General features: G+C 40.3%; 1 protein-coding gene across 3 annotated transcripts in view; it reads right to left on the bottom strand.

Moving 5' to 3' along the window:
- The window catches only part of PLEKHB2 (pleckstrin homology domain containing B2), a 50,001-nt gene that overhangs the window by 17,653 nt on the left and 19,269 nt on the right, over positions 1-13,079 (bottom strand). For 2 of the 3 annotated variants that reach the window (XM_069574232.1, XM_069574233.1), the window contains exons 5-6: positions 6,023-6,062; positions 4,732-4,821 (exon numbers count right to left, since the gene is read on the bottom strand). The exons of the other annotated variant lie outside the window; for it this stretch is intronic. In XM_069574232.1, coding sequence (XP_069430333.1) covers positions 4,732-4,821; positions 6,023-6,062 — 130 coding nt within the window. The remainder of the gene's footprint in view (positions 1-4,731; positions 4,822-6,022; positions 6,063-13,079) is intronic. 3 annotated transcript variants of the gene reach the window in all.

Below are 13,079 nucleotides of genomic sequence, written 5' to 3'. Positions count from 1 at the left end.
GAGCAAAGACAAAAGAGACCAACACCAACATAACAAAGATGTTGGAATTACCTAAGAAGGACTTTAAAGCAGCTACCATTAAGAAATTACAGACAGGTAGTAATGACCTTGGCTTTCCGGGTGACGCAGTCGTAAAGAATCTGCCTACCATTGCAGGAGATGCATGCGGGTCCAATCTCTGGGTCAGGAAGACCCCCCCAGAAGAGAAAATAGCAACCCACTCCAATATTCTTGCCTGGAAAACTCCATGGACAGAGAAGCCTGGCAGGCTACCATCCATGGGGTCACAAAGAGTCAGACATGACTGAGAGACTGAGCAAACGTGCACCATTAAAATATTTCAATAAGTAAGAACACATTTGAGATACACTTAAAACAAAAACAGGGTCTTCACAAAACCAGAAAAATCTCTGTAAAAGCTATATAAAGATGTATATCAATAATAACCAAATAAAAACTTTAGAAATAAAAAAATAATGAACTGTTCAGTGAAGAGACTCAACAACAAATAGAGATGATGAATAATCAATGAATATGAATATAAAGAGTAGAAATTACCCAGTTGGAACAGAGATAAAACAGATTAAAGAAAAAAAAATGATCAAAAACTTTTAAACATGTGGGACATCTAACCTCTGCGTCATTAGTTTTAGAAGAAAAAGAGGATGGGGCTAAAAAAAATTCCAGAAATAATAGCTTAAAATTTCCCAAATTTAGCAACAAACATAAACCTGTGTGAAACTGAATGAACACCAAATAAGACTAACTCCAAATGTACACTTCACAGGCAAACCTCTGAAAACCAAAGACAGAGAGAGCAGCCAGAAACTATGCACTGCCTTAAGGGGGAAGAAAATTCGAATGATAGCAAATGTGTCGTCAGAAATCAGGAGGGCCAAAGGAAAAAGCACACATTTCCCCAGTGCTGAAAGAAATGTCAACTCAATTCTATACTAGTGAAAACATTCTTCAGAGAAAAAGATGAAACTGAGACATTCTCAAATGAAGGAAAATGGAGAATTTGTTGCTAGCAGATCTGTCCTAAAAAAATGACAAGAGGAAGTTCACTAAACAGTAAATAATAAAAAAAAAAGAAATCTGGAAACATCAGTAGGTAAGAAAGTATGGTCACACCAGAATACATGTAAATATAATAAAAACCACATATTGATTTTTCTAAGTTTGACAGCCATATTTTTTTATACACCATACTCAATATATGTAAAAGAAATACTTAAAACAATGATACCATAAAACGAGAGAGAAAAACAGAATTTAGAGGCGGTGGTTTGGGCTTCCCTGGTGGCTCAGCGGTAAAGAACCCGTCTGCCAGTGCAGGAGAGACAGGCTCAGCACCTGATCTGGGAAGGTCCCACACGCCACAGAGCAACTAAGCCCACACACCGCAATCCTGAGCCTCTGCTCTAGAGCCCTGGAGCCTCACTTCCAGAGCCCGCGTGCCGCAGCTCAAGAGGCCCCCACACCCCAGAGCTGCTGCTCCGCACAACAGAAGCCACTGCAATGAGAAGCCTGCGCATCACAACTACAGAGCAGCCCCCACTTGCCGCAACTAGAGAAAAGCCTGGGCAGCAACGAAGACCCAGCACAGCCAAAAATAAATACATACACACAATCATAGAGGCAATGGTTTGACACTTCACTGCACTTGATAAAATGCAATCATCTGACTGAAAAACATGTATATATGTATAATAACTAGAACAACCACTAAAATATTAATAGCAACACAAAAAGATACTCAAAACATTACAGATAAGTCAAAATGTAATTCTAAAACATGTTTTATGGGAATTCCCCGGTGATCCAGCGGTTAGGACTCCATGCTTTGACTGCTAAGGGCCCAGGTTACATCCCTGGTCCAGGAAATAAGGTCCCACAAGCTGTGTGTGGTACAGCCCAAAAAAATAAAAGTAAGTAAAATAAAATAAGACATGTTCCAATAATCCACAAAACGCTTAAGACAAAGAACAGAGACATGAAAAAATAGAGCCAAAAACACAATAAAACAGTATGCTTAATGTATCAAAATCACATTATATGCAAATGATTTACAGGAAAGGATGCCTGATGTGTTTTGATACAAACTTGAAACAAGTATTATATAAGCTTTGAGATCCAATTCACCATATAATGACTGGAGACAATAATATTATATTGTAATTATGTAAAGTAACAAATATTGCCACACTGGCACTCATTTACCCTACATAAAGGTCCCAAAGTAACAGGGTACACCTTAAACTTACACAATAAAAATGTAAATGTCCTAAATATACGAACTACAAGTTAGAAATCTGTCAGATGAGGGGGTGAGGGCATGACCCAACTACGTGTTGCCTACAAGAAACTACATGCCGTCTATAAGAAACACGCTTCAGTGTAATATGTACGTTGAAAGAAAAAAGACTAAGCCCATGCGCCACAACCACTGAGCTGTAAAGAATCCGCCTGCAATGCAGGAGACACGGAAAACACAGGTTTGATCCCTGGGTCAGGAAGATCCCCTGGAGAAGGATATGGCCATCCACTCCAGTATTCTTGCCTGGGAATTCTCATGGACAGAGGATCCTGGAGGGCTACAGCTCACGGGCCGCAGAAGAGTCGGACACGACTGAGCACACAGCACAAGCTTTACTTGCATGCCTGCTATGTGTGTGTACACCCTGGAGCCTGGAGCTGGCACTACTGAGCCTGCGTGCTCCGACTACTGAAGCCAGCATGCCCGAGAGCCCCGGCCCCACCACAAGAGAAGCCACCACAATGAGAAGCCCACGCACTACAGGTGGAGAGCAGCCTTCGCCTGCCACAGAGAAGAGCCACACACAGCAGTGAAGGCCCAGCACCGCCAAAAGTAAATGCGAACAAGTAAACAAACACAAATTTAAAGTTAACTGCTAATGGAAATGACACGTATGTAAATGCTAGACTATGAACTACCAGAAGGTAACACAGGAGAAAACCTTGGGAAGCGTGGTCTAGGTGAAGTGTTAAATGTGACAACAAAGCACGATCCATACAAGGAAAGACCAATAAATTAGACTGTGTTAAACACTGTGAAAGGCACTGTCAAGAGGATACAAAGATACGTTACAGATCACACATCTGACAAAGGATTATTCCTATCTCACATATATAAGAACCCTCAAAACTCAACAATAAAAAAATAATTAAAACAATTAGAAAATGAGCAAAAGACAAGAAAACACGGCTTACTTGAACAGCATACACAGATGGCAAATAAGCACAAAAAGATGTTCAGCATCACAGACTACTACGGAAATGCAATTAAGGCCACAATGAAATATCACTACATACCTATTGAACAATTAAAATAAAAAACAGTGACAATACCAAAAGCTGGTGGGATACAAAGAAAATGAATCCTTCACACACTACTGATGGAAAAGTGAAATGGTAGAAAAATTCTGGAAAGTAGTTTGCCAGTTTTTTTAAAAAATAATCATATACTTTAATATATTCAACTTAGCAACAGCATTTTTGGGCATAAAACTTTATGTCTGCACAACAACCTGTACATGAGGGTTCATAGTAGGTTTACTGGTAACAGCCAAAATCTAGCACAATGAAAATGTCCCCCAACAGGTAAATGTCTCTCAATACAAAACGTGGTACACTCATATCATGGCACACCACTCAGCAATAAAAAGGAAAAGACCACTGACACATGTATTTGAGTGCTGCAATTTAACAGTGCAACAAGGGCACTGTGCTGAGTAAAAAAAACATCAAACTCAAAGATCACAGCTATATGATTCTGTTTACACACACTGCAGAAATGACACAATTATACAGACGGCCAACAAATCAGTGATTGACAGCAGTTAAGGAAGGGGAAGGAGGGTATGACTAGAAGAGGGTGTAGTAGGAAGAAGATGTTATAAACAGTTTCACATCTTGACAGGTAGGAGATATATATATCTACATGCATGATAAAATGACAGAACCAGATATAAACACTACACCAATTTCAAACATCTGGTTTTGATTTTATTTACCATGTAACAGCTAGGGAACAGGGTAAAGAGTACATGAGATTTTTCCATATTATCTTTGCAACTTCTTATAAGTCTATAATTATTTCCAAATTAAAAATGAAAAAAGAAAAAAAAAAAGCAGAAGTGCCTCCCGCGAGAGAGGCTTCCATATGCAGCACTGAACCCCTGGCCCTCTAATTAGGGCACACCCAGACCCACTCCAGTGTTCTTGCCTGGAGAATCCCAGGGACGGGGGAGCCTGGTGGGCTGCCATCTATGGGGTCACACAGAGTCGGACACGACTGAAGTGACTTAGCAGCAGCAGCAGAGGGGTTTGGCATGTGACTTTAAGGTTCTGGTTTTGTATCTTCAAATTAAAAAAGCATATTTTTCTGATTATAAAGAGTAAGTAAAAAAATTAAGTATAAACTTAAATCATCAGAATCATATTATTAATACCATGATTCATTTTTGGGTCTATCTTGAAAATATGAACATGAAGATTATATAAAGCAGTTGCTTTATAAAAGCAAAAGACAATAGATAATTTGTTTAAGATAGAAAAAAGTTTAAAGAAGGAAAGGGTTTCAAGTACATTTCTAATTTCTCTAATACTGTTTGGCTCAAAGTTTTCTTTTAGTTTTAAAACGATGGTGGCACAGAGACCCCAAGTTTCCCTCAGTTGGATTCTGTAAAGTGAAGATCGGCTCCCTACCTCAGGGGTCGGTGCAGCATATGCTGTGTAAGGAGGTGGAGAGGAAGCCACAGCTGTCTCATCATACATGACTTCTGAGCCAACGTAAGCCTTAAGAGAGAAATTGTGAAAAAAAAAAAAAAATTAAAGGCCAAAAAGTTTAATCTTTGAAGGGGAAATATAACAACTCTCTGAGAAGCAATGACTAGCAAGATGACCTTCTCCTTGCCCCCAACCCTGCATTTAGTGTCCTTTGAATTAAAGAGGAGTTGGTCCTCCTCAGTCACCAGTAGGGGGTAAAAGAGTTCTCACTGCCCAAGAAAGCCAGAGCCTCCAGTGTTACCCAGGCCCTTTAAAAGATGTGATACCACTCTCAACAAGACTTTTGTTCACAAATAAAAATCCTACAGTCTAAAATGTAGCAGGCAGGGATACATCCTGTACTCACAATCTGGTTTCTACATTAAAAACTTTTTCAATCTTGCATTAAATTACCCCTCAGTGGGAAACAAAAATATATGCGCTCCTTTAAAAAAAATCCACATAGAGAATCACCTTGGCTCTTGTCCCTAATTATATGAATCATCAATACTAAATAACTTCATTCGAGTAGAGGATTTTCATCAGAGAAAAGGTAATGGGAGTTTCAGAGTAAGCTTAGGGGGAAGAATAGTCCTGAGCTAACAAAAGTAGTAAAAAATAGCATTTGAATATTAAGTCTTTTTACTTTCTTCTCCCACCTGTACAAATCATTTAAAAAGCTCCATCTATCTCTTTTCCTCCTAGAGAAATAAAGGAAAAAATAAAATCCTATCTGAAGAATGAAAGAAAATGTTGACCATGGAGGGAACTGCCTTTTACTCCCTGACAGACACAAAGATGGTACCACTATCCTCTACAAATGGGGTTTACTGTCTCAGTTACCTCCTAAAGTCGAAAGAAACTAGAGACAAGTACAAGACTCAAAAATGTTTATTTCACAGGCTGAGATGCTATACATGGAAAGGGCCCTGTAATCCCTTTTGTGCTTTCTCTGCAAACCACAGCAGAATTCAAAGTGCTGTAAATCTTTGTGAGATACAGACATTTCTAAAAAATAAAACTGGGATTAATGTACCTGTGTTAGATTGGCTCCTGCCAAAATGTTTTCCAAAATCCAGCTGTCAGTGAAACTCAGCCTGTCTATCTCTGCTTGCTCATCTAGGGCCAAGTGGCAAAAACACTGCCATTTTCCTTCTCACCCTCCTATTCTCCCATTTTTTACAGCAAGACTATGAGAAAACATTGTAAGTGACTGCCATTAGCAACTTACTGTGTTTGTCCTGGAATCCTGGAGTGTAAATTTCCAGGCCCTAAAGAAAAGAAAAAGAAAAAAAGGTACTTTATCTGAGGCAATCCAACATCCATCTCAAACCTGGAGTGGCATCAGAATTTTTGAAAAACCTTGTTTTAATAACAGACATTTAGCCCTTTTCATATTGTTCGTGGGGTTCTCAGCCACCTCACCTGCCTGCTGAGAAATCGGTATGCAGGCCAAGAAGCAACAGTGAGAACTGGACATGGAACAACAGACTGGTTCCAAATTGGGAAAGGAATACGTCAAGGCTGTATACTGTAACCCTGCTTATTTAACTTATATGCAGAGTACATCATGTGAAAGGCTGGGCTAGATGAAGCACAAGCTGGAATCAAGACTGCCAGGAGAAATATCAATAACTTCAGATACGCAGATGACACCACCCTTACGGCAGAAAGTGAAGAAGAACTAAAGAGCCTCTTGATGAAGTGAGAGGAGAGTGAAAAAGTTGGCTTAAAACTTAACATTCAGAAAACTAAAATCATGGCATCTGGTCCCATCACTTCATGGAAAATAGATGGGTAAACAATGGAAACAGTGACAGACTTTATTTCACGTGGTCCAAAATCACCGCAGATGGTGGCTGCAGCCATGAAATTAAAAGACACTTGCTCCTTAGAAGAAAAGCTATGACAAACCTAGACAACATAATAAAAAGCAGACACGTACTTTGCCAACAAAGGTCCATCCAGTCAAAGCTATGGTTTTTCTAGTAGTCATGTATGGATGTGAGATTTGGACTATAAAGAAGCTGAGCACCAAAGAGCTGATGCTTCTGAACTGTGGGGTTGGAGAAGACTCTTGAGAGTCTCATGGACTGCAAGGAGATCCAACCAGTCAATCCTAAAGGAAATCAGTCCTGAATATTCACTGGAGGGACCGATGCTGAAACTGAAACTCCAATACTTTGGCCACCCCGAGCGAAGAACTAATTTGAAAAGACCCTGATGCTGGGAAAGATTGAAGGCAGGAGGAGAAGGGAACAACAGAGGATGAGATGGTTGGATGGCATCACTGACTCAGTGGACATGAGTCTGAGTAGGCTCCGAGAGTTGGTGATGGACAGTGAAGCCTAGCTAGCATGTTGCAACCCATGGGGTCACAAGAGTCAGACATGACTGAGCGACTGAACTTAGCCCTTGCTTCAAGACTCACTCAGTCAACTCACTTGAGACATGCACTAGGAATATATAATATGTAAAGAAAAAAATCTACAGTACTGATACATATGTAATATTTAAACTATAATCTATACTACAGTTTTTCCTTTTTTTTTTTTTTAATTTTTGGCTGAGCCGCGGGTATATGGGATCTTAATTCCCTGACCAAGGATTGACCCACGCTCCACGTAGTGGAGGCATTGAGTCTTAACCACAGGACCACAAGGGAAGTCCTTCACTTTTTAATAAATGTAAAATGCACCATGCTTAATTAACTACACTAAACAGTCAAGGCTATGGTTTTTCTAGTAGTCATGTATGGATGTGAGAACTGGACTGTGAAGAAAGCTGAGCGCCGAAGAATTGATGCCTTTGAACTATGGTGTTGGAGAAGACTCTTGAGAGTCCCTTGGACTGCAAGGACATACAACCAGTCCATTCTAAAGGAGATCAGTCCTGGGTGTTCTTTGGAAGGAATGATGCTAAAGCTGAAACTCCAGTACTTTGGCCACCTCATGTGAAGAGTTGACTCACTGGAAAAGACTGATGCTGGGAGGGATTGGGGGTAGGAGAAGAAGAGGACGACAGAGGATGAGATGGCTGGATGGCATCACCGACTCGATGGATGTGAGTTTGAGTGAACTCCAGGAGATGGTAATGGATAGGGAGGCCTGGTGTGCTGCGATTCATGGGGTCGCAAAGTCAGACACGACTGAGTGACTGAACTGAACTGAAGTGAATTGAAACCTATATTTATCAGGTCATGTTACATATACAGATCTATTAATATTTGATTTTTTAAATGGCTACATAAAGTTCCACATATGAGATACAGAAGGTCAGCAATATTTTGCACTTAAAAATATTGCTGGTATTTGAGAAGCTGATATATAACAAATTAAGTTTAAGGTGTACAGTATGATGATCTGAATCACATATGACATAATTGATTGCTACAATAAGGGACCTCTACCCCTACACATCTGATTAATTTTTTACTTCTTTGGTGATAACATTTAAGATCTACTCTCTTAACTTTCAAGCATATGAAACAGAACTATTAATTATAACCACTGCTGTACAAGAGATGCCGAGAACTTACTCATCTTACAGCTGGAAGCTTATACCCTTTGTCCAATATCTCATCATTTCCCTCAACCACTGGTAAACACTATTCTACTCTCCACTTCTATGAAAATGAAAGTCTTAGTTGTTCAGTCATGTCCGGCTTTTTTAGATTCTTCACATTAATGAGAAATACAGTCATTTTTCTTTCTTTGTCTGCCTTACTTCACTTAGCATAAGGCCCTTAGGATCCATTTATATTGTTGTGAAAGCAGCGTTTCTTTTTCCATAGTTGATTAACAGTCCATTGCTCACACATGTGCAAGTCTGTGTGTGTGTATATGTATCATTTTATCAATTCATTCATTCTTCAGACACTTAAGCTGCTTCCATGTGTTGGCTACTATGATTAATGCAAGAGACACAAGGTGCGGCTATCTCATCAACACAACCATTTAATCCCCTTCAAATATATGTTGAAAAGCGGCATTTCAGAATCATACGTTAGTTCTAGTTTTGTTTTTTTGAGGAACCTCCATACTGTTATCCATAGTGGCTTCACAAATTTACATTCCCACCAAAAGTGCACAGGATTCTTTTCTCCACATCCTCACCCAACAACTTATGTTTTATCTTTTTGTAACAGCCATTCTAAGGTAGCCATACAATTGCACTCATTTCACATGCTAGCAAGTTAATGCTCTAAATCTTTCAGGCTAGGCTTCAACAGTACATGAACTGAGAACTTCCATATGTACAAGCTGGATTTAGAAAAGGCAGAGGAATCAGTGATCAAACTGCCAATATCCACTGGATCATAAAAAGCAAAGGAATTTCAAAAAAACATCTACTTCTGCTTCACTGACTACCCTAAAATCAGTAAACTGTTGAAATTTCTTAAAGACAGGGGACTACTAGACCACCTTATCTGCCTCCTGAGAACCCTGCAGGCAGACCAAGAAGCAACGTTAGAACTGGACATGGAACAGTGGACTGGCTTAATACTGGGAACGGAGTGCGTCAAGGCTGTGTGTTGTCACCCGTACTTGTTTAACTTATGCACAACGCTGGTGTGGATGAATCCAAAGCTGGAGTCAAGACTGCTGGGAGAGGGCTTCCCAGGTGGTCCGGTGGTTGAGAATCTGTCTGCCAATGCAGGGGATATGGGTTCAATCCCTGCTCCAGGAAGATCCCACATGCCACGGGTGGAGCGACTGAGCCCGTGTGCCAGGCGACTGAGCCAGCACACATGCTTCACACAGGAGAAGCCACTGTGGCGAGAAGCCCGCGCACCACAGCTGGACAGTAACCCGCACTCTCCACAACTAGAGAAAGCCCCAGGGCGGCAGCAAAGGCCCCGCACAGCCGCAGATAGATAAAAGAGTGCTGGGAGAAACATAAACATCAACCACCTCAGATATGCAGCTGACACCAACCTAATGCCAGCAAGTGAAGAGGAACTAAAGAGCCTGTTGGTGAAGGTAAAGCAGGAGAGTGAAAAAACTGTTTTAAAAACAGGGTTCTGTAACAACCTAGAGGGGTGGAATGGGGAGGGAGGCAGGAGCGGGGGTTCAACAGGCAGAGGACATAAGTACACCTATGGTTGATTCATGTTGATAATTGGCAGAAAACAACACAATATTGTAAAACAAGTATCGTTCAATTAAAATAAAGTTAATTTTTTAAAAATTCAGCATTCAAAAAACTAATAAGCTCATGGTCTCCGGTCCCATAACTTCATGGCAAATAGGTGGGGGAAAAATGGCAACACCGACAGACTTTATTTTCTTGGGCTTCAAAATCACTATGGATGGTGACTGTAGCCATGAAATTAAAAAACACTTGCTCCTTGGAAGAAAAGTTATGACAAAGCTAGACAGCATAATAAAAAGCAGATAAGACATCATTTAGCTGACAAAGGGTCTATCTAGTCAAAGCTAAGGTTTTTCCAGTAGTCATGTATGGATGTGAATTACCATAAAGAAGGCTGAGTGCTGAAGAACTGATGCTTAAAATCAACATATTAATAAACCTCTATTTTCCCATACAGATTAAGAAACAACCTCCTCTGACTCACCTAGCTCTTCAAATCCAAACAAGGCAAGTCTTTCAGTGTATTTTTAACTCTTCTCCCTCCTCTATGACAACACCTCCCATGTTTCGTTATTAAACTATTCTAAAATTTTAGTTCTACATGTTTTTTTCCACTACTACTTAAAGGAACAGTCCACACACGACATCTCAGCACACAGCAGAATAGAGCAGTTAAGAACAAAGGGCTATAAAGACAAACACCTTCTTCCAACAACCCAAGAGATGACTCTACACATGGACAACACCAGATGGTCAATACCGAAATCAGACTGATTGAAATCTTTAAAGTCAAAGCAGGAGAAGCTCTATACAGTCAGCAAAAACAAGACAGGGAGCTGACTGTGGCTCAGATCATGAGCTCCTTATTGCAAAATTCAGGCTTAAATTGAAGAAAGTGGGGAAAACTATTTTCTTCCACTCAGGTATGACCTAAATCAAATCACTTATGATTACACAGTGGAGGTGATGAATAGATTCAAAGGATTAGATCTGGTAGACAGGGTGCGTGAAGAACTATGGATGCAGTACTGCACAGGAGACAATGACCAAAACTATTCCACAGGAAAAGAAATGCAAGAAGGCAAAGTGGTTGTTCCAAGAAGCCTTGCAGATAGCTGAGAAAAGAAGACAAGGAAAAGGAAAGAGCGAAAGATATATACCCAACTGAATGAAGAGTTCCAGAGAGTAACAAGGAGAGATAAAAAAGCATTCTGAAGTGACAAATGCAAAGAAATAGAGGAAAAACAGTAGAATGGGGAAGACTACAGAGATCTCATCAAGAAAATTAGAGATACCAAGGGAACATTTCATGCAAAGATGGGCTCAATGAAGTGCAGAAACAGTCTGGACCTAACAAAGGAGGCAATATTAAGAAGAGGTGGCAAGAATACACAGAGAACTGTACAAAAACGGCCTTAATGACCCAGATAACCACGACAGTATGGTCACTCACCTAGAGCCAGACATCCTGGAGTGTGAAGTCAAGTGGGCCTTAGGAAGCATTACTACGAACAAAAGCTAGAAGAGGTATGGAATTCCAGTTGAGCTATTTAAAATCCTAAAAGATGATGCATTAAAGATGATGCACTCAATACGTCAGCAAATTGGGATAACTCAGTAGTGACCACAGGACTGGAAAAATGTCAGTTTTCATTCCAATCCCAAAGAAAGGCAATGCCAAAGAATGTTCAAACTACCAAACAATTGTGCTCATTTCACATGCTAGCAAGGTAATGCTCAAAAATCCTTCAAAGTATGCTTCAACAGTATGTAAACCCAGAATTTCCAGATGTACAACCTAGATTTAGAAAAGGCAGAGGAACCAGAGATCAAATTGCCAACATCTATTGGTTCACAGAAAAAGCAAGGGAATTCCAGAAAAATATCTACTTCTGCTTCATTGACTACACTAAAGTTTTTGACCATGTGCATCACAACAAACCCTGGAAAATTATTAAAGTGATGGGAATACCAGACCACCTTTTCTGTCTCCTGAGAAACCTGTATGCAGGTCAAGAAGCAACAGTTAGAATCAGACATGGAACAATGGACTGGTTCAAAATTGGGAAAGAAGTACAGCAAGGCTGTATTTTGCTACGCTGCTTATTTAACTTGTATACAGATTACATCGTGCAAAATGCTGGTCTGGATGAACCCAAGCTGGAATTAAGGTTGCTGGGAGAAATATCAACAACCTCAGATATGCAAATGATACCACTATAATGGCAGAAAGTGAAAAGGAACTAAACAGCCTCTTGAATTTTTTTTAATTAATTAACTTTTTATTGAAGGATAATTGCTTTACAGAATTTTGTTGTTTTCAGTCAAACCTCAACATGAATCAGCCATAGGTATATATGTGTCTCCTCCCCTTTGAAACTCCCTCTGATCTCTTTCCCCATCCCACCCCTCTAGGTTGATACAGAGCCTGTTTGAGTCTCTTGTTAACTATCAAAGAGGAGAGCAAAAAAGCTGGCTTAAAATTCAACATTCAGAAAACTAACATCATGGCATCCAGTCCCATTCTGTTCAGTTCAGTCGCTCAGTCGTGTCCGACCCTGCAACCCCATGAATCACAGCACGACAGGCCTCCCTGTCCATCACCAACTCCCAAAGTTCACCCAAATTCATGTCCATCAAGTCGGTGATGCCATCCAGCCATCTCATCCTCTGTCGTCCCCTTCTCCTCCTGCCCTCAATCCCTCCCAGCATCAGGGTCTTTTCCAATGAGTCAACTCTTTGCATGAGGTGGCCAACATACTGGAGTTTCAGCCTCAGCATCAGTCCTTCCAATGAACACCCAGGACTGATCTCCTTTAGGATGGACTGGTTGGATCTCCTTGCAGTCCAAGGGACTCTCGAGTCTTCTCTGACACCACAATTTAAAAGCATCAATTCTTCAGCGCTCAGCTTTCTTCACAGTCCAACTCTCACATCCATACATGACCACTGGAAAAACCAGTCTCGACTAGCCTTTGTTAGCAAAGTAATGTCTCTGTTTTTTAATACACTATCTAGCTTGGTCGTAACTTTCCTTCCAAGGAGTAAGTCCCATTACTTCATGGCAAATAAATGGGAAAAAGTAAAACAGTATCAGATTTCATTTTCTTGGGCTCCAAAATCAGTGCAGACAGTGACTGCAGCCATGAAATTAAAAGATGCTTGGTCTTTGGAAGGAAAGCTATGACAAATCT

Source organism: Ovis canadensis, chromosome 2 (genome assembly GCF_042477335.2).
Source record: "Ovis canadensis isolate MfBH-ARS-UI-01 breed Bighorn chromosome 2, ARS-UI_OviCan_v2, whole genome shotgun sequence".
Taxonomy (NCBI): Eukaryota; Metazoa; Chordata; class Mammalia; order Artiodactyla; family Bovidae; genus Ovis; species Ovis canadensis.
Note: the sequence above shows the minus strand (reverse complement) of the source record. Positions and strands in the feature narration are given on the sequence as shown.